The 24,516-nt window shown below is 47.2% G+C and overlaps 1 protein-coding gene across 1 annotated transcript in view; it reads right to left on the bottom strand.

The window, feature by feature from the left end:
- Positions 1–5,450: 5,450 nt before the first annotated feature.
- The window catches only part of Galnt17 (polypeptide N-acetylgalactosaminyltransferase 17), a 441,501-nt gene continuing 422,435 nt past the window's right edge, over positions 5,451–24,516 (bottom strand). Inside the window, exons 9-11 of the mRNA XM_036171972.1 lie at positions 22,448–22,543; positions 8,147–8,314; positions 5,451–7,008 (exon numbers count right to left, since the gene is read on the bottom strand). Coding sequence (XP_036027865.1) covers positions 6,880–7,008; positions 8,147–8,314; positions 22,448–22,543 — 393 coding nt within the window. The 3' untranslated portion in view covers positions 5,451–6,879. The remainder of the gene's footprint in view (positions 7,009–8,146; positions 8,315–22,447; positions 22,544–24,516) is intronic.

Raw genomic sequence — 24,516 nt, 5'->3', positions numbered from 1 at the left:
AAGAGCAGCAATGTGCTCTGAACCACTGAATCATCTCTCCAGTCCCTCAGATATGAGCTCCAGCAGGACAGAGATAATGACATCTGTTTATTATCATAACTCACAAGTTCTCATGCATATTTCTGTGATTTTTACCCTTCCCATCTCTCCCTCTTCCTTCCTTCCCCCTTTCTGCCCTTTCTTTGTATGTTTGTGTGCATACAAATATGTGTGTGTGTGTACATATGTGTGCAGGTGCATATGTGTGCGCATATTACATGAATGTACGTGTGTGTAGTTCAGAGGTTAACCCTCACTGTAGTTCCTAAGGTATTGTACACTATGCTTTTGAGACAGTACCCTCATTGACCTGGAGCTTGTCAAGAAGGCCAGACTGGCTGCTGGCAAACCCCCAGGGAATGAGCCTCTTCTTCCTTCCCTGGTACAGGATTACAAGAACAAACTGCTACGCCTGCTGATTTCTGTTAGTTTTGCGAGATAGCATCTCACTATGTACATTTGGCTGGCCTGGAACTCACCATGTAGATCAGGCTGATTCAGATTTATAGAGATCCATCTACCTTTGCCCATGAGTTCTGGATTTAAAGGCGGGCACCACCATGCCCAGGTATGCCTAGATTTTTATTTTAAAAAGTAGGGTCTAAAGGGATGGCTCAGTGGTTAAGGGAGCTTGCTGCTCTGGCACAGGACCTGAGTTCGGTTCTCAGCACCCAAGTTGAGTGGCTCATAACCACCTACAACTCCACTACCAGGGAACCTGATGCCTCCAGCTGTTGCAGGTACCTCTGGTCACATGCACAGACCCACACACCAATGCTTGCACATACATACAGGGTTTTTGTTTTTGTCTTGAAAACTTTTTTAAAAAAATTAGTTTTTATTTTATGTATATGAGTGTTTTGCCTGTAGGTATGTCTCTGCACTGTGTGCATACAGCACTCACAAGGCTGGAGATGGTGTCAGATCCCCTAGAACTAGTTAGAGGTGGTTGTGAACTGCCACATAGGTGCTGAGAACTGAAATTGGGTTCTCTGTAAGAGCAGAAAGTGCTCTAAACCACTGAGCTATCTCTCCAACCTCTTTAACATTTCATTAATTTACCCCCCATATCTCTCTCTCTCTCTCTCTATGTTGTGCATGTCTTTTTATTTCTTTTTTTTTTCACTGTTGTTCAAAACAGGGTTTCTCTGTGTAGCAGCCCAGGTTGTCCTGGAACTTGCTCTGTAGACCAAGCTGTACTCGAACTCAGTGATCTGCCTGCCTCTGCCTCTGCCTCCAAGGCATGTGCTACCACTGCTGGCTTTAATTTCTCAAAGAAATTGTGCAGTGTGCCCCACAGGAGAAGTGATTAAATACACTTGTCAAATGGCACTGAAATGATTTTACAGAATGAAAAATCTCCTGTCGGCCCCCTCACTCAGATCTAGAAAAGTTATGTGAGGAGAGGAAAAGCCAGCGGAGTGGGAGCTGATGATCTGGGGCTCAGATGGGAACAGGGAGGCTGGCAGTGAGCGGGCTGTGGGCACCTGGTCTAACCCAGGCTTCATGAGCCACCTGGTCACCTCAGCAGGCTCCAACAGCCCTGCCCCCAACCAGCTGTCATGTAGCCTTCCTGTAGGCATTCCAAGAAAGGTGCAGGGAAGGTTCATGGCGTATAAACAGGGGCAACCTGTGCTTGCACAGTCTTAGTGGAGTGGCCTGGCCTTGCTTCCCCTCCATGGCTTTTAAAAGACTTGGCCTCGCTATACATTCCCTCCCAGCTGGCCTGGTACTAACAATATAGCTGGCCTCAAACTCATGGCTGACCTCCTGCCTCAGCCTCTTGAATGTTGGGATTACAGACATACACCACCATGCCCAGCTTCATGTTGTTCCTGTTCTAGGCCCCAGAGTTTTTTTTTTTTTCCAAGACAGGTCATCTCTGTGTAATAGCCCTGGCTATCCTGGAATTCACTTTGGTAGACTAGGCTGGCTTTGAACTCACAGAGACCCACCGGCCTCTGCCTCCCTGAGCTGAGATTAAAGGCATGTGCCACCACAGCCCAGTTCTATGCCCCAGAGTTAAGCACAACCATAATGAAAACACTTGAGACACAACACACAGATTCAAAGACATGGGCTTTGATAGCTTGGGCATTTATCAGAAATACTATTTGTGAGATTAAGGGGTCAAGTGGAGAAAAGAGAATGAAAGGGTCCTAGACAGGGGTGTGTGGTGGGGGAGGGTGTCAATGTCAAGAGGAAGAAGGGGGCAATGACAGGATTATCAGAGCCCAGCACCCTCTGCCATACCTACCTCTGAGGCCAAGATGATGGTCACAGCAAGAAACTGATACATTACTTCTCACACTGTGCCATGTACCGGTTTTCTCTGAACTGAATGCTTGGAGCTTGCTGCTCTGCCATTATTGGGCAAAATGACATCACTGGGACATCCCAAATGCTCTCAAAGGACTTGAGACCAAAGGTATCCCCAGAGCTCTGTGTTACCAACTTCCCTTCTTTACAACAAAACACCTGGGTAAGGACAATGTTGGTTCATCATTTGAGAAGGGATGCAGCCCATCATGGTAGGAAAGGGATGCAGGATTGTGAGCTGTCTGGGCATATTGAATCCATAGTCTAGGGGCAGAGAGTTGAGGGAAAGTCTGCACCATAAGAGTTGCAGGGCTAGCAGGGCATAGTGGCACACGCCTTTGATCCCAGCTCTTGGGAGGCAGAGGCAGGTAGATCTCTGAGTTCGAGGCCAGCCTGGGCTACAGAGTGAGTTCCAGGACAGCCAGGGCTACACAGAGAAACTCTGTCTCAGAAAAAAAAAAATTTGCAGGGCTGGGGAGATAGCTAATGCTGGATAAGATCCCCCCAAACCCATGTAAAGCTGACTGTGGTAGCACAGGTCTGTAATCCCAGTGCTCCTACAGTGAGATGGGAAGCCGAGGCAGGAGAGTTCCCAGAAGTTCACATGCCAGATACCCTGGTATATGTAGTGGTGGACAGCGGGAGGCGGTGCCTCAAACATGGTAGAAGGTAAGATTGTCCTCTGACCTCTGCACACTCACAAACATGAGTGTGCACACATACACTCCAATAAAAAGCCCACCCCCCAATGACTCATATCCTCCAGCAAGGCCTCACCTCCCAAGGGTTCACAACCTTCCTTGGACCAAGTGTTCAGACACATGAACCTACAGGGGACATTTCACACACTCCAGTCCATTTCAGTCAGTCTTTCTTCTCTCTCTCCCCCTCTTGAGCTTCACTGACTCCTCTTTTCTTCCTTGGCCTCCAGCCACTCTCAACCTATGTCACCAGGTAGAACCATAGAATGACCTAGTTGCTGATCCCAGGCTTTGGGAGGAAGTTGATGACATATAGTGCTTCTGGGAATGGCCAGCCCAGCTCCTGGACCCTGGGACCAAGGACCAATGCTCAGATTTAAAGCCTGGGTGCTGATGTCCATAGGTAGTTAACCTCCCAAACCCAGCGTTCACCACCACACAGCAAGCCAGACAGATACCCTGTCCTGATGCTACATGGCTCTGAGGTTCCAGGACACTAACCATTCTGCCCCACAGGGATGCAACTTCAGGAGGTTTTGTACATTAACCCGAATGCAACTTGCATGCTCTCTAGCCTGCCAACTCTCTCCTCCCTTTCTCTATGGCTCCTCGGACCCAAAGTTCTCAAGCTGTTTGTCCCTCAGTTACCCTGAGACTATTGTAGCTGGAAATTTTCCTATGTCCCAGCCTGCTGGTGGCCGGGACAAATCTCTCCCACTCGTGTCCCCCAAGTAAACACCCAGAGGCTTCTATTAATTAAACCTGCTTGGCCATTAGCTCAGGCTTACTACTGACTAGCTCTTGCACTTAAACTCAGCCCACTTCTGTTAATCTATATGTCGGCACGTGTTCTGTGGCTTTACCTGTGTGTCATTACATGCTGCTCCCTGGATGATGGGCTGGTGTCTCCTGACTCAGACTTGCTCTTCCCAGAATTCTCCTTGTCTTCTTATCCCGCCTATACTTCCTGCCTGGTTACTGGCCAATCAGTGTTTTATTAAACCAGTGTACAAAAGCATTATTCTGGGGCTGGAGAGATGGCTCAGCGGTTAAGAGCACCGGCTGCTCTTCCAGAGGTCCTGAGTTCAATTCCCAGTAACCACATGGTGGCTCACAACCATCTGTAACGAGATCTGGTGCCCTCTTCTGGCCTGCATGCATACATGCAGCCAGAACACTGCATACTTAATACTTAAACCTTAAAAAAAAAAAAAAAAAAGAGCATTATTCCACAGCAGACTATGGTACTTAGGATGACAACTGAGGATACACGGCTTCCAGCAGTATGCTGTCAGAGCCCAGTTCTCAACGGACACGCTAGGAATATGGCAACTGGTATCTATGTCAGCTTCTGCATCCACATCTGTCTATGTCTGTTTTTGTGTCTCTGTCTCTCTCTTTGTATATACACTTCAACTATGATGGTCCTTCCTGGTTTCTTCTTATAAAAGAGACATGACATGGGGCCCTCCCTTACTGTAACAGGGCATCTTGTAGGATTCTCTCTGAACATCCAGGAGGTGCTGTGTGCACTAACAGTGGCAGTTGCTGGAGGTAACAGAAGGGGAGGTGGCCAGGCCAGGTCTGCAGCAACAGGCTTACAGCTTTCTCAACAACTTGACCTTCTTAACCTGAAGGCAGCAAAGGGGCGAATGAGCCAGTGTCAGATGTCAAGTTCTGTCCAGGTTTGAACAGACGTGTGTATGGGCAGGGCAGTCTTTGTCTCAACCCTAGCCTGTGAGGATTCGTTTATTCATTTACCTTTCAGAAGACCAAACCCTGACCGGCACGTTGGCAGTGATGACTAGCTTCAATTGTCACCTCGACACAACCTAGGAAGAGAGTCTCAGTAGGAACTGTCTATATTTGATTGTACTGTGGAAAGCGTGTGAGGATTGTCTTAATTGATGTGGGAAGACTCAGCCCACTGTGGGCAAGATCATTCTCTAGGCAGGGGAGTGGAGAAATTGCACTTAGCACAAGCAAGTACCCATGCATTCATTTCTGATTTTGACTGTGGACATAGATGACCAGCTGCTTCAAATTCCTGCTTTGACTTTGCTGAAATGATGGCTTGTAACTTGTAACCTGGGACTGTGAGCCACACAGACGTTCCCTCACCTAACATGCTTTTTGTCAGAGTATTTTATGCCTGGCCTACAGAGTAAGGCTTTGTCTCAACACAAACCAAACTTCAACTGCCTCTAAACCAAAGAAACCCTCTGCTATGTCTTGGAAATTCTGCTTGTCACTGGGTATGGAAAGAATCGAGTCTACCGGTTGGGGATATGCAGTTTGATGGTAGAGTGCTTGAGTTGGATTTGATCCCCAAGTGCAAAAATAACAACAAAAACAAACCATACAAAAACCAAAAGGCAGATGAGGCTGAAGTTTGCGTTGTGGGATTGCTAACATATTTATTTCACAAGGAGGGGAGATGGGGCAAGGGATGATCACCAATAGAGATACCACCAAATGAGACACTAGATCCCACACTGGGCACCTACAGGGTTTGGCTCTGGGCAGGAGTTGGCCAAGGACAGTAGTGGATGGGGATGGGGAGACAGAGAAGGCATACCCTAGCAGGCAAGACCCAGCCATGTCCTTTGGGTCAGTGATCCATGGACATGGGGCCACCCCCACCCCTCAAACTTCTAGGTATCCTTGTCCCCATCCAGTGAGCAATGAAGCCACAAGCCCAAGACCACACACAGCTACTTCTTCTCTAGCACACTCACACGCTTAAGCATACAAACACATCACTCAGCCACACACACACATCACCCAAGCAGGCACACTCTTGCTTTTCCGTGCATGCAGACACATCCATATATTAACTCTGATTTATAAGTGCACCCTAACCAGAGGGCAATTGGAAAGAAGCAATCACTCTTACAAGAGGAAACTGCTGCTTCTGTCCCCCATCAGTCAGCAGAGCCTGGGGGTGATACCAACTGAGCACTAAGCATCGTGGAGGGCCCTGTGCCCTTTGCTAGGCTGATTCTTCAGCCCTTATGTCCTGCATGGAAGATCCTGGCTGCTCCGTGAAACCAGGACACCTTGTCCCTGGCTGTGCTGACCAGGTACTGGGAGCATCCTGCATGCTTAGCTGACTTTGACAACCTCTAGACCCAGGCAGGTGATGTTCCTTTTGGGACTCCAGATGACTGAGTCAGGGAACCTCAAGAAGAATCCAGAGGAGTCCAGAACTGTTGTCCCAAAGCCACCCTGCTAGTTAGGTCTGGATGGTGGCTGTCTTCCAATACAAACAGGCATCTGGGGCCAAAGTGTCCTCAGGAGAAATGAAGTCTTGGGGTCTCATTGCTTCCTCCTTCTCCAAGAGGGAGCTAGGATGTGGTTAAAGCCCCCAATGTCCCTCCATTTCTTGGAGGGCCAGGGTGAGTTTCACAAGCAGCTGCAGCAAAGAATGAGGAGAGGGAGGAAGGGAAGGAGGGGGAGAGAGAGGGAGAGAGAGAGAGAGAGAGAGAGAGAGAGAGAGAGAGAGAGGGACCCTGCCAGACCCAGCTGCTGGTGCTGGGTGGGAGATGATATGGTCGAGAGGTAAGAGCAGTCTCGCCCCCTGGTACCCAGAAGATGTAGCTCCTGGTCTCTCAGACAAGAGTGAGGGGAGATCTTCAACGTATACAGGCTGAATGCCTGAGAGGGATTTAGCATCTTTATCCAGGGCTGCCCTGGAGGGGCGCTGGGAGGTCCACTGAGCACCCTCTGGGCGCCTGCTGTCTCTCCACCAGGTGGCTGGTTCCAAGGATAGCCAGGCCCTGTCCTGGGTCTGGGCTCCACGTGCCCTCGTTCCTTCTAGCTACTTGATGGAATTCTTGATCGTCCACCTCTGTCCCGTACAGCTTCGGAGGATGAGGTCAATGCCGGCCAGGCCTCGGTTCTCCACCTCCAGGCAGCGCCCTGTGCCCTTATTCATGATGGCTCCATTCTGGGAGGGAAGACACAAACAAGGAGGGAGAGGTAGACAGAGACTTCACCACGGTGGCTCTTGTAGCTGTGGCTTCTCACGAGGGAACAGATCCCACCCACATTCTCCCACAGTGGAAGGGACCATGAGGGCCACCCTGTTTGAGTGGCTGAAACCAGGTGGGGGAAATTGGTGGTGACTGAGTCAGGCTAGAGATTTCCTGGGGTCAGGACGGTGAGATAGCTTGCTAAGCCTGATGACCTGAGGTTCATCGTGGAAGAGAAGAACTAACTCCTTCAATTGTCGTCTTATAGCTACATATGTGTGTGTGTGTGTGCACATGTTTGCTATGTAGGCAGGCAGACCTGAGTTTGATTCCCAAAACTTACATTAAAGAAAAAAAAAAGCTAGACATAGTGATGTGCACTTGTAATCCCAGTACCGTGGAGGCAGACAGGAGGATCCCTGGAGCTCAGTGGCTAGGTAGCCTACGTGGCAAGTTCCAAGCCAGTGAGAGCTCTGCCCCCAAAACAAATACCAAACAAAACCTTCCAAGGTAGGGGCTGGAGACATGGCTCCGCTGTTAACAGCACTTGCTGCTCTTGCAGAGGATCCAAGTTCAGTTCCCAGCCCACCCACTGGGCAGCTCCCACCATCTGAAACTTCAGCTCCAGAGTATCTGGCACCTCCTTGTGGCCTACATGAGCACTGCACTCATGTGCACACACACAATTGAAAATAGAAATAAAATCTTAGAAAATAAAGGTAGTTGGTACATGAAGGTTTCTCTCTGACCTCCACATAGATGTACATGTGTACCTGCATAAACAGGAATGTGTACATACACAGAAATTTCCAGGGGGATCTGAGGTCTGACTTTCTTAATCCTGGTTGAGAGTACATAGTAGCATTCAGGAATCCTCTCTATGGATTTATCCTAAGCAGCCCCAACACTAATGAGGGAATTAGGCAGGCTACTTCTCATGGAAATCCTTCCTCCAGTCCTGAAATTGAGTCAGTGAGCTTGTCCCAGGGCTGGTAGAACTGGCTCCTCAGTGGCACCATGTGGGGAGCCTTGGGGACATCACACCTTTACCCCCCTTCCCCAGTGGCTGGTAGCATCTTGTTCCTCCCCTAGCCCTTTCCCCACAGAACTCACCTGGATGAAGTTCCACCGCTTGTACAAGCTGCTCTTGACCTTGTCACAGTCTAGGAGCTGCGGCAACCGACTCTTGGAGTTGTCCACCAGGCAGCGGGTGTCCGGGAGGAGAGTGGTGGTCCCCAGAGCACCCAAGTGCAGGAAGCCTTCCTTAGTATAGCGGGCAAGCTGTGAAGAGTGACGAGAGAGAGGGAAAAGGTGAGGCTGTAAGGGGCACTGTGGCTCAGGTCCTCAGCTTTCTGTCTGTTCCAGTTGCTTCTGAAGGTTCAACATAAAGGACAGCCAGCTCTAGGAGGACCGTGGTCTAGCTGAGCCTGGATGTTGATAGACCACATCACAACTCCTGTATCCCTCTTTCCATTATTCCTCCATCTCTTCCTCCCTCCCAACCACCCTCCCTGACCCTGCAGCTAGACAGAAGTGACTTGTAGGCTTTCAGAAAACCACTGAACCTTCCACAGAGCCTGGGAAGTTCTGCTTAGGGATCAACCAAGAAGATAGCAGGACATGATGATTAATATTGATCACCACGTTGGCAGGATCTAGAATCACCTAGAATACAATGCCCTTGAAGGTTTTTCTTTGAGGTAACTGAGGTGGGAACTCACTCTAAATGTGGGCGGCACCATTCCCTAGGCTGGGGGCCTGGCTTGAATGAAAAGGAGCAAGTGAGCTGAGCCCCAGCGTTCATCTTTCTCTGCTTCCAGGCTACAGGTTCCATGCAGCCCACTGTTACTAAACAGCTGCCAGCATGACTGCGCCTTAGGCTGTGAGCCCCGATGGGCCCTTTCCTCAAGTTCTGCTGTCAGATGTTCTTGTCACAGCGGTGAGCAAAGGAACCAACACACCAGGGACCCTGCTCAGGAGCAGGAGTGACTCTTCTCTGGTGATAAGATTTTCTGGAGGGGTCCTCATCTTTTGGTGAAAGCTACTCAGAAGCCCTTGGCTCCGATCTCCTTAAGGGAGCCTTCCTGCTCCCCTTGAACATGTGACAGCGAGCTTATGAAGTGTCCTTGAGAGAGATGCCATGAATGTGCACTCTACACGCAAATTAGTTCCAAATCAGAGTGATTGTTGGCGGCAAAATGGTAAGAAACTCAGAAGCCCTCCCTGCCCCTCCCCAAACAATGTTGCCCTGAGTATGTTTCAGTTCACCCAAGTGCAAACTGATGAATGACGGCAGGCTGCCTTTATGTTCCAGGCAAAGATATACACAGCTGCTTATTGAAATTATGAATCAATCTACTATCCAGCAGGCAAATGAGCAGTGCTAAGAACATTAATTAACTGAGCATATCTGTGACCCAGATGTTTAAAGAGCAGAGCTTAATGCTGTTTGGAGTTAGAGGTTCCCTTCTGAGGTCTGCTAGGGTGTGGAAAACAGACCCACCATACTAAAACCATTGAAACCAGTGAAAAGCTGATGTCATGTTGGCACCAGAGTGGGCAGGGAAGGGGGCAGTGTTCTACTTTCATTTTTGCTGCTGGGGAAAAAAAAAAACCTGACCAAAAGCAACTTAGGGAGCCAGGTGGTGGTGGCACATGCCTTTAGTTCCAGCACTTGGGAGGCAGAGTCAGGCGGATCTCAGTGGGTTTGAGGCCAGCCTGGTCTGCAAAGCTAGTTCTAGGACTACCAAGACTGTTACACAGAGAAACCCTGTCTTAGAAAAACAAACAAACAAAAAAGCAACTTAGAGGAAGACAGAGTTTATTTCATCTTCTACTTCCAGGTCAAAGTTCATCACTGAGAGAAGTAAGGTAGAAACTCAAGAACTTGAAGCAGAAACCATGGAATAATGCTGCTTTCTGGACTGTTCATAGGTCCATGCTCAGTTAGCATTCTTATATAGCTCAGGGCCAACTGCTCAGGGAATGGTGTTGCCCACAGTGGGCTGGGCCCTCCTACATTTATTAACAGTCTCCCACAGAAAACCCACAAGCCAATGTAATCTGGGCAATCCTCAATTGAGACTCCCTTCTCAGGTGACTCTTGGCTGTGTCAAGTAGATGGCGAAGGACAGATGAGCTGTTGGTGGATTTTTACATCTATATACAGAGGTTCTTCTGGGTTTATTGGCCACTATCTTGAGTCTTTGAAGACAGTTCCTTCAATATGTGAGAGATGATGGATGTTATGGATTGAGTGAAATGACTCATGGGTTCATGGTTTGCAGTTTTGATTCCCCATTGATGAGACCATTTTTGAATGTTGTCAAACATTTAGAGTTAGGGCATTGCTTGAGGAAGTAAGTAGGTCAATGGGGGACATTTTTGCATCTCTGTTATCCCTGGCTCTTTGCTATCTTGTGCTGGGTTATGGTCAGACATGAAGTAGACAGTCTCCACATGCACCATTTGCCAGGATGTGAATCGCTCCATCATGCTTTCCCTGCAGTGATGCCCTAAGACACTCTGAAACCATGAGTCGAAAGGAATCCTCCTCCTAAGGTATTTGTGGCTGGTGTTTTTATAACAGAGATGAGAAAAGTAACATGCCACCAGATGGACAGATCCCATGTCTACTTTTCTGTTGCAAGGTGAACCCAGGACCGCTGTCAAACAGAATTCTCAGGTCCGGGTTGGGAGCTATCTTGGTATTGTCTGACTACTGTGGTGATGACTTCCCCACATTTCTCTTGTCCTGGTTTCCCACCTCCAAGGCATTGCTTCGGGTAGTTTCCTGCTTGGATAGGATGCTCATAGGCCTTCCTCCAGAATGTTCTGACTTCAGCTTTCCAGGTCAAGCCCTCTGTGTGACTCACTATCTTCCTCCTTGTCTTCTCTAATCGTTCCAGCCCAAACTCATTTCTCTCTTGTTCTTGGGTACAGGTGGATTCATGCACTCTGGTCCCTCTTTCCCAGCTGTGATGAAGCCACATGCTTTTGCCTTCACGTACTGCCTAATGGGTTGTTGCCACCGGGGCACTGTGACTCACACTGGCATGGAAAGTCATCATGTGTGTGTGTGTACGCATGTGTTTGCATGTTGTACAGCAATTTCCTCCAAGCTGAAAACATTCCTTCCTCCCAAGGAAGCTCCTTAGGACTCAGGAAGTAAACAAAATGAGAAGTCCCAGGAAGCTCCTGAAACTTATGAGACTCCTAAGTGGGGCAGGGAATCATATGAACAGGAAAAGATGATGGAGAAAAAAGGACTCAGACCAGCTGAGCTGCCTGTTGTTTGTACACAGTGATTTCATGAGTCATCACACAAGCAGCTGAGTGTATCATCCTTGTTCCTGCTTGTAGCCACTCATCTGCGATACTGTCAGTAACCCTCAAAGATTTACTGGTTTGCTAAGCATTTCTTTGATTTCTTATCAGAGTCCTATGTGGGATGAGTACAGTCTGCTCATGTCTCCCCAATAAGCCATATGCCACAATTTTTCACTTTTCTCAGGTGCATACCTATAGTTGGAATTGCTCATCTGAGGTCATGTGGTGACTCTGTGTGTACTCTCTCAATAACTGTCAAAATGTCTTCCAAAGCGACTATACCATTTTACACTTGCATTAACAAATTGGGGTACCAATTTCCCACATTCTGGTCCAATCTTGTGATTGCCAGCTTTGATTTGTATTTTAGCCATCCTAGAGAGGGAGAATTGGCCACTGTGATTTTGACTTGCATTTCTCTGGTGGTTAGTGGTGTTAAACATCATCATATTGGCTGTTTCATAAGTTCTTTGGGAACATGTCCATGTAGGACCTTTGTTTGCTTTTAAAAACGAGTTGTCCAAGTTTTCCTTGTTTCTACATTTCTTTCTCTTTGTGCGTGCATGCGTGCGTGCGTGTGTGCGTGTGCGTGTGCGTGTGCGTGTGCGTGTGTGTGTGTGTGTGTGTGTGTGTGTGTGTGTGTGTCAAAGGGCCATTTTCAGGAGCAGGCTCTCTCCTCCCACATGTGGGTTCTGGGATTGAACACAATTATCCAGACTTGGCAGCAAGTTCCTTAACCTACTGAGCCATCTTCTAGGCCTTCCTTTTCTTCTTCTTTCTTTCTTCTCTCCCTCCCTCTCTTCCTCCCATTTCTTCATTTCTCTTTCCCCCTCTCTCTCCCTTTTCTCCTCTTTCCCTTTCTTCTATGAGATGCAAAAATTCTTCACCCATCTGGACACTAGAGCTTTTTACGACTGAACACTTTACTCGACCCTGTGAGCTTTTCACTGTATTGACAGTGTCCTTTGAAGCACAGAGTGTCTTTAATTTTGATGATAATCTGTTTTTTCTCTGTTTGTTTGCACTTTTGATGTAGCTAAGAAACCGCCGACAACGCCAAGGTCAGGAACATTTATCCCGGCCTGTGTTGTCGGGGACTTTCATCACTTTTGCTCTTATATTTAGCTAGGGCTTTGATCCATATTGAGCTCTTTTTCTCGATGATCTAAGGGAAGTGGCCAAATCCGCTCTTTTTCATGTGGGTATCTAGTTGTCTCAGTGCTATTTCTTGAAAAGACTCTCCTGTCACCCTTGTCAGAAATCAGTTGACCATGAATGTGATTTATTTAGGGGCTCTCAATGCTATTTCATTGATCTCTGGGTCTTTCTTCCATTATTGTACCCCCTCCTGCATGTGTGTATGTCTGTGGTGTGTGCATATGTATGAATGTTTTTGCATGTACAGGGTAGCTTGAAGGCATGTGCACATATGTGGAGGGCTGTTATTGATGTTAGGAGTCTTTCTTGACTCCGTTTCATTTTAATCACTGAGGCAGGGTCTGTCAGTCAAAGCCCCATGTGGCTAGTCTCGCTAGCTTGCCTGCTTTTGAAGATCCCCTTGTCTCTGCCTGCTGAGGCTGGAATTACAAATGGGTCACCATGTCTACTTGGCATTTATGTGGGATTCTGGGGCCCTGGCCTCTGGTCCCCACGTTTGCACAGCAAGCCCTTTAACCTCTGGCCCTCTTCCCCGGCCCTCACAGAGTGGATTGCTGTAGCTCTGTAGAGCTCTGTAGCGAGGTTTAGAACGGGAGTGCATGTTTTCAGTTTAATTCTTCACTGTTTTGTCTATGCTGCGTCTCCTGTGTTTTCAAATCAATTTTAGAATTGCATTTTCAATTTCTGGGGGGGAAAAAAAGGTAGATGGAATTCTGACATGATTGCTCTGCACCTGAGCACTGGCTTGGGGGAGGGCCGCCACCTTCACAGTATTTGTTTTTCTATTCCATACACACCCCTCCCCCAGGGCTGTAATGCCTTTCTATGTGTTATCAGTTTCAGTGGATAGCTCTTGTCTGCCTTTGGTTGTATTCTCAAGCATTTTGTCTCTCTTTGTGTGTACGTGTGTGTGCAGGAGTCAGAAGTCAGAGGATAACTTGCAGGAACCAGCTCTCCCCTTCCACCACGTGAGTCCTGGGGATGGAACTTAGGTTGTCAGGCTCACTGTAACCACCTCTACCTGCTGTGCCGTCTTGGCGGCCCTTGTGCTTTTTTTTTTTTACATCCCTCTGCCAGAATTTTTACCATTTGGGCAGAGTGGTCGATTAGACAACTTCTCTGACCAGTCACTCACCTGGGATTTCATGGTCACACTCAACTGTAGGCGCTGCCTATTCCTTTAGTGACTACTATCTGAAGGCCATGACCAGGGGCCCACTGAGCACACCCACACAGACTCATATCCCAAAGGCCTGGGTCTCCACCAGCATTAGAGTCGTCTCATGAGACTGTCAGCCAGCATCTCGTCCATACCTGCAGCACACACCATCCGTCTCCTGGCCCAGGTCCTGGGCCCTGGGTGTCTTTATTTGCATTTGGTTTAGACAGTCTCTCCCAATTCACTCAACTCTGTCTTCTCTTCACCTTTTCTCGGTTCCTCTGGTCTCGGATCCCTTTGCTTCATTTTGCAGACTGTAAGCCATTAAGCCACAAACAGAACCAACCCTACTATCTCTGTATGCATGTGGATGTAGAAGTCGGAGGTCAACCTAGAGTGTCAATCCTAGGTGCAGTCCACCTTACTGAGATTGGATTCTCACTTTCACAGCTCTCACTAAGTAGGCGAGAATGACTGGCCAGCGAGCTCCACGGATCGTACTAAAACTAAAACCACGAAATACCTGGCTTTTTTTTTTTTTTTTTTTTTGGCATGTGTGCTGGGGATTGAACTCAGGTCCTCATTCTTGCATGCCAAAGACCCGGTCATCTTCCCAGCCCTGGTAGTTTTTAGGCTAACAACATCCCACCCATTTTTGAAAGCCACGAGAAACAAGAAAATGTATGTTAGAAAAGGCCAGTGCTGGCTAAATACCTCTGAATGGGGAAGGATCACGCTAGATTTGCCTGCCGGGCCCAGGAGAAGAAATGAACACCATTATCCACAACCCTAATGCATGAGGAAAAATTAAACCTCCACCATCAAATACAATTAATTCTCATTTAGAGGGGAAAAGCATTTTCTAGTTGAGATGATCTAAGAGACACTCACAACTATTAACCCAGATTTAACAGCCTTGAGGGAGAATTGAAATATTCAGGTTACAGCCAGATAAACAAAAATCTGACAATAATTGCGAAATGACTCTGGAACGCACTGAAAAATCCATTAAATGGCCGATAAAAACATGGCTCGCAAAGCCTTTGCCATTAAGGGGCTCTCTCATCACTTTAAAATCAGGCACAGTCAGCATGGAAAGCCAGGCACAGTAAGGAATGGAGTTTGTATAACTTCTGTTCAGGAGACAGGGGGTGTGCTCCTTCAGCCGCTATGTTAGCCTAGTACTCAACTGAGATGTAATTAAGAATGGCTGCTTTCGGTTGTGACCATCCTGAACACAGAAAGGTTGTTCTCCGGCACTGTTCTTTTGCTCAAGATTTATTTTTAAGTAACGTGCGCCTGAGTGCAGTACCCACACAGGCCAAAAATAGGGGGGGTATAAGATCGCCTGGAGCTGGAGTTATAAGCAGTTATAATCTGACATGGATGCTAGGAATTGAGATCGGGTCCTCTGCAAGAGCAGCAAGGACTCTTGTGACCGCTGAGATGTCCCTCCAGAGCCTCTCCTGAGCTGTTCTGAAGAAGTGGCAGGCTGGCAGTGGACAGGAACCTTCTACATGGGCTACCATTGACATGTGGGTTTAGCACAAAAACAACAGTGTATACCATCGGAGAACTTGCTTCTATTTCACCAGACTTTTTATTATTTATTTATTGACTTATTTATTGTCTGCACAGATGTCAGTGTGGCCTCAAGTGTTTAGTGTTTCCTGGCTGTAGCACATTCCCAGCAGCACATGGACACTATGTTTCTTGCCCTGTCCCAAAGTCCCCTATCCACGAGCTGGTGTCCCATGGAGGACAGCAGAGTACCTCCAGTGAGGTGCTACAGGCTGCATATGCGGGCTGACTGTGCACTGGATCCCTGTTGTACCTACTATGCTCCTGCCAGCTCTCCCTCTACTCCTACCGGATGCCTCTGGTTTTCATTTTTTATGTGTATGTATGTTTACGTGTTTGCAGGCACATCTGTGTGTGCGTGCATGTGGAGGCCAGAGACTGAAGCTGGGAGTCTTCCTCAGCTGCTCTCCACCTTATACTGAGCAGGGTCTCTGATGAACGCAGAGCTCACTGACTGGGCTATCTGAGCTAGCGAGCCACTGTGTCCTGGGGGATCTCTGTCTTTGTGTGCCGCGTGCTAGGATTACAGGTCATGGTTCCTGTGTTCCTCATCCTATGACCTCCTCTGGTGGGAACCCATTGGTTTAAATGAGCAGCACCAACTTTTTTAGGACCCACTCTGATTTGCTGTGGACTCAGACCCTTTCAATTTTGAATGAACAAGGTCTTTGGGATTGATCCTTGAACAGATAAGGGCTTGGTGGGATCCTACCAACTCGGGAGTCTGAGGCAGGTTCAAGTTCCAGAGGAGCCAAGGCTACAATGAGTGATTTCACAGCTAGCCTTAGTGAAACCTTATTTTGAAAGAAAAAGTAAAGTGGAGATTGGAAATGTGGTTCAGTGGTTATGGTACTTGCCTAGAATTCCCCCAGTGAGAGACTGGGGTTGGGGCTCACTGGCCATGGCACCACTTTAGAGGGAGAGGCAAGAGGAGCCACCCGAAATTTGAGAGTGCATTGCCCAGACCCTGTCTCAAATAAAACAGAACAAAACAAAAAAAAAACCCAAAAAAGTCAATCAAGTAATAGCAATGATGAAAAAGATGATCGGCGACTTCCCTTACTTGGCTGTTGGTCCTGAGGTTTATAAAGAAAATAAACCAAGCAGTCCCAGGGGAGCAAGCTGCTAGGCAGCACCCTTCCATGGCCTCTGCATCTGCTCCTGCCTTGAGGACATTTTAGGGCCGGAGAGATGACTCGGTTGGGAAAGTTCTTGCTTTGCAAGCATGAGGACCCGAGTTCCGTCCCCAGAATCCATGTACCAAAAAGCTAGGCATGGTGGTCCAGACTTAGAATCTCAGAGCTTGGGAAATGGAGACAGGAGGATCCCTGGCGCTCCGTCTACCGGTTTAGCCTATTTGATGTATTCCAGGCCAGTGAGTGCCCCAGTCCCCAAAACATAAGGCAGACAGCATTTAAGGCTGATGCCTGGCCTCCACATTGCATTTGTGTACACGTCCATGCACACTCCCACACGTAAATGCTCCTTTATACACACACACACACACACACACACACACACACACACACACACACCACAAAGACTACATTTTATTTGGAAAAATTTTTAAGATGCAATTATATAAAAACTGAGATAACATGCAGTTTTGAATATGAAGCTAATAGGGCTGGGGATATGGTTCAGTGGTTGCCCTTACAGAGGACCTGAGAACCTGAGTGTGGTTCCCAGCACCCATGTCAGGCTGCTTACAACTACCAGTCTGCTTCAAGGGATCTGGCACCCCCTCTGGCCGCCATGGGCAATTGCATTCACATGCATAGACCCACATACATTTATATAATTAAAATGAACTAAATGCTCTTTAAAAATGAAGCCAGCATAAACTGGGCATGTCCTAGGCAAAAGGGACATCTATTACTACCAAATAGTAGAAGCATATTCCTGGAACCACAAGGCTATTTTCTGTGCAAAAACACCTTTCTTTGGGGAAAGACCTCCATGGCTCTGTCTCCTGCCCTCAGCATTCACAGGATTGTATTTGAACAGCAACAACCGTCTGGCTGTCATTCCCTTCTGCCTTTGCCTTCCCTGGACTAATAGCTTACCGGGCCATGTCATTCCATCAGCGTGTGAGTGTCTTATTGGCACAATGCATCATAATGACAAGGCATTTATATGATGCATCACTTCCAAGATGAAGCCATTGAAGATGGAGTCCAAGATCAGATTACATTTAATTAGGGGACAAAAAAGAATTCTCACATGTCATTCCAGTGATAGATTAACTGGGAGAAGAAATGTGAGTGTCTCAGAAGAGAAGGGAGAGAGAGTAAGACCCATAAACAGGGAGGGCATGCAAAGGAGACCGGGATGTACCTGGCCCTGAGCATGGTTGAGTCTTTTGTCAGCTCAGTTGGATTAACAAATGCCAAAGGGCCTGGCAAGATGGCTCAACTGCCCAAGGTGTTTGCTGCCAAGCCTTGGGACCTGAGTTCGATTCTTGGATGGAAGAGAGAATGACTCCTGTAGGTTGGCCTCTGACCCCTGTGTATGATGCAGGTGCATGCATGTGCACACACACAGTAAAAACAATTAAAGGATAAGGGCATTGATGAGGCACACTTTTAGGTGTGTCTGTAAGGGTGATCCAGGGACGTTTAACTGAGGAGGGAAAAATCCATCATGGATGTGGGCAGCACCAACCCACAGGCCGGGGACCTGGAGTGACTAAAAATGGAACAAAGATAAAGTCAGGCGTGGGGGTGGGGGAACGGTTCACTTAGTAAAGAGTTTGCCTTGCAAGCATGAGGACCTGAGTTTGATCCCCAGAACCCATGAAAAAAGTCTATAATCCTAGTGAAGGCAAGATGGAATCTGAAAGTAGATGGATTCCTGGGCTAGCCTAGCCTACTTAGTGAGCTCTAGGCCAGTGAGAGACCTTGTCTCAAGAAACATGGTGGCAAGTCCTTGAGGAATGGCACCTAGGCTGCCCTCGGTTCTATCTATTTATCTACAAATTCCTACAATCCTCACAAATAGGAGGCGCAGAGAGAGAGAGAGAGAGAGAGAGAGAGAGAGAGAGAGAGAGGGAGGGAGGAAGGAACACTGGTATTTCCCCTTCTTTTTTTCCCAGACCCCCCAAGATGTGAACAAACAATCTTACATCCCTCGCTGCTGCCTCCCACAGCCCCCTCTACCACCATGCCTTCCTTTTCAACTGGAGCCAAAGCAAACCTTGTTCCCTTAAAGTTTTAAAGGCATTTTACCACAAGAACAAGACAAATAACTAAAAGGCCATCTGACCAGAAAGCCCCACCACCACCAGAACAGAGCTGGACACGCCTCAAATGGGAACCAATTCTTTTCTCTCGCAGGCATAACTTGCTTCCAGAATGCTAGCCTCTTTCGACAGTTGGCAGTGGTTAACGCAGGGACTTACTACTGAGTCACAGATGCTGGGAATATGTGTCTATGAGACTAAGCCATTGGTGGGGGAGCCTGAGGATAGGAGAGCTGGGAAATGCTGTCTTCTAGACATGACAAAGGTGTTGCTCTTAAGTACTCATAGTAGCTACTCTTGCCTACATAAGAACAAGCCAGCTTAAAATTCCACCGTGGATGGACATGTCCTGTTCATGAAGCTTCTTCACAATCTGCTGTCATGTTTTCAGTTTCCACACATTTGATGCATAGGTGAATTCCATGAACATCCTGGTCAAGCTGGAGAGATTTGAGAGAGCATCCTGGATGCTATAGGAGAGTGAAGATCTGCAGAGAGGTTTTTACCAAGTCCCTAGGGTCCAGGGGGCAGTATGTCTCTCAGGGTAATCAGAAACTCTGGTTGAGAAAGGTAGATGGGCTGGGCTGGAAGAGACAGACATGGGGCTAGAGAGATGGCCTAGTTGGTGTGCTGTACAAGCATGGGGACTTGAGTTCAAGTTCCAGAATCCACGACTGTCATGTCAGGTGGCTCACAATTACCTGTTACTCAAGTTCCAGGGGACCTAATGTCATCTTCTGGCCTCTGTGTGACTGGATACATGCGATGCATATACAGACAAGCCACCACACACATAAAAGATATATATATATACACACATATGTACACACACACACACACACACACACACACACACACACACACCAAGAATGGTGCAAATGATGCCAATTTCACGGTCAATTAATCCTTCTCTTGAGTTTTCCTATGACCACCCTGGACATGAGCCAAGTCCTGGCATAGGGGTGGGATCTATGGGCTACTGCTACAACTTGAATATGAAATGCCTCCCACACACTTGGTCCCCAGCACCCACATCAGACAGTTCACAATCACCTATAACTCCAGCTCCAGGGGGAATCTGACAACTTCTGGCCTCTGAGAACACTTGCATGCACAAACACATACACATAATTTTTTTTAATATTTAAATTTAGGCTCTAGAAAAAAGTAGGTCTTTGTCTAATTCAAATTATTAATCAGACAAAAATGAGAGTCTTAATGAGCTTGCAGCAGACACTTCAGAGCAAGCAGGCACTCTGAGTGGCCAGGAACTACTTCCATCTTGTTGATAAACACATGCTGCAAGACAGGAAATTATCCTCCATGGTGCCTATTTTATCTCTGTTTAATTGCTGCCTGATAATAAATTACAACATAGAGTCCATTAATTAAGCTAACAATGACCGTGGAACACCCAGCTTTTCTTCTGGGAGTCGCCTGGGTCTGGAAGCCTGATTTAGCCTCTGCCCATGGTATTTTCGGAGCTGTTTAAAAAGATGCTAATGTGCCTGGTGCGGGGAGAGGAGACTCCTCATTCTGAAGGAACAGCTTTGGGAAGGAAGGGGAGAACTTCGATGGGGGAGCAGGGGCTCAGCCTGGCTGGCAGCTGGAGAACCGTGCCAAACACACACTCAGAGCTTGCAGGAGGAACTGAAAACACCATTAGACCCGCTTTCAAAATCAGTTCATAGAAAGCGGCAATGCTGTTAGGAGAGTTCACCCTCGAAGTGGGGTTAGTGATGGCAATGAGAAGCCCGAGTCTATGTACCATTCTGCAATCAAGTAGATGGCAGGGACATTATGCTCACAGGTGGGATGGATGAAAAATGAAGCCTAGTTATTTCACACTAGAAGCCCTGGTACTGTGCTGTGGCAGTCAGCTTCCACCAGAAAAGGAAATGCGGCCCCTGACTCCGCTGGCTCCTTCCTAGGAAGGGAGTAGGTACGTGGATGATCATTTCTACTTGGATGTAGTCTTTCATTTTATTGTAAATATTGATTTTATTTATTTGTCTGTGGAGTGAGGGGGTATGTGCATATGTGAATGTAGTCTTCCATGGATGACGACAGATCCTGTGGAGCCAGAGTTGTGAGCTGGCACACATGGGTGCTGGGAACCAAAGCTGTATTAACCAGCCATCTCATCAAAGCCTGGTGGTTGTTGTTGTTTGGTTGTTGTTGTTTATAAGATCTTCCCAATTGTTAGTATCACAGGCATGCCTCTACTCAGGCCTTTTTAAAAATACTTTTTAATGAAAATTTTTATTCTTATGGTGCGATGTGTCAAACTGAGGTCTTTGAACACGCTAGACAAATGTTCTAATACTGAACACACTTTTCTAGGTGTGCAGGTGTGTGCATGTGAGTGTGTGTGCATAGGTGTGAGGTCAGAGGTCACCATCAGGCTTTTTCTTCTATTATTTTCTACCTGGTCTTTGGAGATAGGGTTTCTTTAAACCTGAAACTCAATGATTTGGCTAGACTGGCTGGCCAGAAAGCCCCAGAGACCCTCCTGTCCAGCTCTCTGGCTCTTACATGGTTTCTTGTCAGGTTTTGGTCGAGGCTGTGAGAAAGGTAACTAATATATCAACTTAGCGCTGACTCTCCAGGTCTTCAGGAAGGGAGTGGAAACGCTTCCCCAGTTTGTAAGTTGCCTTTGTGACTGTTGGCTGACAGAACATTTACTCTGTCTGTGCATGCCAAGTCTAACAGTGTCTGGGATATACTTCCTCCCGGTCTTAGGGAATTTCTGCTCAGCCCTTAGAGATTGCATGTACATGCACAGGTTCACCCATGTGTACACACACACACACACTGCTTACTCATGCCAGGTTATCAAGGGAGGTTCATTTCTTGCCCCTGCTTTCACTTATCACTTCCCTCTTTTTCAAGCTGCCTTCTCTGTTCTCTGACAGCCTGAAAACATTTAATTCTTTCTTGGTGAGGGCTCTGTTCTTATACTAGTATTTACCCACTGAAGTAGTGAAGGGCTTCAGGGCGGGCATGTCAATTGGCTTCTCAGAAGGGTCTCTGTGGGGTTGGTAGAGAAGGCTTCGTAGGCAAGAGAGCTTCCTACTCTTTGTTGAGGACCCAGGTTCAATTCCATGCACCCATGTTGTATAACTAAGAACTCCAAATTCAAGGTATCTGATGCCCTCTTCTGGCTTCTCTGGCACACACACACACACACACACACACACACACACACACACACATACACACATGTTTTTAAAAAGAAGTCTTTGTTGTTTCTTCATGGTTGTAGGTAGATCATTTTGGTTTGAAAGACACAATATGGTACATTTGTCTGTTAGCAAATGACTCTAAAGCTTATCCTAATTTTCTTTTCAGTATGTAACATACACATTGACCCTCTTGACATCTGTATGGATGTGACCATATATATATAATTAGTTACTTTTACTACTGCCAGTACAGACTACTTGATAAAAGCAACTTTTAAAGGAAGGAAGGAAAAATGGAAGGGTTTCCTGTGGCTCAGAGTTTATCATGGCAGGGAAGGCATGGTGGCAGGAGGATGAGGCAGCTGGTCCCATGGCATCCACAGTCAGGAAGCAGAGAGAGATGGATACTGGTGCTCAGCTCACTTTCTCCTTTGTATTCATTCTGGGACCCCAACTCATGGAATGGTGCTGTCCACACTCAGTGTGTGTCTTTCAAACTCAACTAACCCATTCTAGAATTTCCCTCAGAGACATGCCTAGAGGGCTGTCTCTTTGGTGATTCCAAAGCCTGTCAAGTTGACAATCAATATTAACCCTTACAGTAAACTACCTTCTTTAACGATACAACCAGAAAAATATCCAAGTTCTTAAAAAAAAAAAATCAGGATTTGGAACAATGGGCAATAGAAGTTTCCAGAAGCCCCATGGGCTCCTGTGGGCTGTTGACTTTATTCTCTTCCTGGTCAGACATGGGGTCCTACCTGTGGTCCCCAGCCGTGGCATGGGTACAGTATTGCTGTGTGGTTCTCCAGCGGCCCCTGATCCAGGCAGACATCCTTGGCCTTATTGTTACGAAGCTGCAGGAGGAGATGAAATGCTCCCATCAGAAACCCTCTCAGAGAGATGCATCTTCCCAGCCACTGCCACAGTGTCCCTCGACCGTGACTTCATGATAGAGAAGCTACACACAGTCCTTTCCAAATAAGAATCAGCACTTGAATCTGTGAGCCAATAACTTGAGCATGAAGGACAAAGCCATACAGTGGGTATCTTGGGTAGGAGCCTGTGTCTGGAAAGTCTGACCTCTACCCCTCACCCTCTTCCATCTCTCACATAAAAGGACATGTCAGGGGACTACAGCAATAGCTTAGTGGTTAAGAGGATTAGCTGCGCTTACTGAGGACCTGAGTCCAGTTCCCAGCACCCAAGTCTGGTGGCTCACAACCATTTGTGACTCCAGCCCAGGGATTCTGATAGCCTCTTCTGGTCTCCAAAGACACTGTACTCAGATGCACATGCCCATTCCCACACAAACACATACACACATAAATAAATAATAAGATAATCCTCTTTTTAAGGAGATGGGGGCTGGAGAGATGACTCATCAGTTAAGAGCACTTTGGTTTGGTTCCCAGTGCCCACACAGCAGATAACAATCATCTGTAACTCCAGTTCTACAGTGCCCTCTTCTGGCCTCTGCAGGCACTGCATGCATATAGTATGTGTCAGAGAACTTTGTGCTGTTTATGGATGTCCAGGTGCACATGTCTATGGATGCCACAGGACTACAGCAAGTGATGTTTTTTGAGACAGGGTTTCTAACTAACCTGGAGCTCATCAAGTAAGCCAGACCATTGAGCCTCAGGGATCTCCTCGTCTCAGCCTCCCCAGTGCTGCTAGGATTACAAGTATGCCTCACCATGCCCTATGTTTGTTCTTGTCTGTTTACATGAATTCAGGCAATCACTTTACTGACTGAACCATCCCCTCAGCCTTAAGGGAACATTTGGATGCAGGAACACAGGTCACATGGAGTTCAAGTTTAAATCCTTTCAGGGGAGGGTGGGATCAGGGCCGGGGCAGATGTATAAACCAATCTTAACTAGGCCCCAACACCAATGCTGGTTTTAATCAACTCTAGGAATTTAATATCACTTTCTTAGATCATTCCTGGCAGAGAGCATCAAAAAGCAGTAACCAGAAAGGCAAACATGACCACTACCACTGGGTTTGGAAGATGGCTCAGGCAATGTGCTTGCCTTGTACCCTTGAGGGCTTTAGTTTGAGACCCAGAACATACATGAAAAAGGTAGACGTGACGGCTCATGCTTGTAATCCCAGCATGGAAGAAGCAGAGACAGGTGGGTCTCCGGGCTCACTGCCCAGCCAGACTAGCTCACTTCCAGCAAGAAACATACTCTGTGTGTGTATGCGCAGGGTGTGTGCGAAGGTCAGGTCACCTTGCCAGAGTCAGTTCTCTCCATCCATCACCTGAGTCCTGGGGGCTGAACTCAGACCGTCAGGCTTGATGACAAGTGCTTTTACTCACGAGCTGCCCTCTAACCCCACCTTTTCATTTTTAATCCATGATATTTTTTTTTTTTTTTTTTTTTTTTTTTTGCGTCCGGGCCTTGCACTTGCTAGGCAAGCACTTTACCGTGATTGTTTTTAAAAACATATTTATTTTCCTTCTAATTACAAAATGATCACAAGGCTATTGTGAAAGTGGTATCTGTGAAAAAAACAGCTCGGGAGGGTCTGGAGAGATGGCTCAGCATTTACAAAGGACCCGGATTTGACCCCCAGCACCCACACCAGGTAGCTCACCACCTTTTCTAACTACAGTTCCAGGGTAGCCATATTCGATTCTCTCTGGCCTCTGAGGGCACCCGCACACATTTATATGTGTGCATGCAAATAAAATAATACAAATAAACCTTTAAAAATAAGAAACTAAAATTCCCCCCCACCCCAAACTGGCTATAGGTCTCCCACAGGAGCCATGTCTCTGCTGTTTGTCCCATGACAACAGCCCGGTGTGACAGTGACA

This window comes from Onychomys torridus, chromosome 22 (assembly GCF_903995425.1).
Source record: "Onychomys torridus chromosome 22, mOncTor1.1, whole genome shotgun sequence".
In the NCBI taxonomy this organism is placed as follows: Eukaryota; Metazoa; Chordata; class Mammalia; order Rodentia; family Cricetidae; genus Onychomys; species Onychomys torridus.
This window is presented reverse-complemented; position numbering and strand designations above follow the sequence as displayed.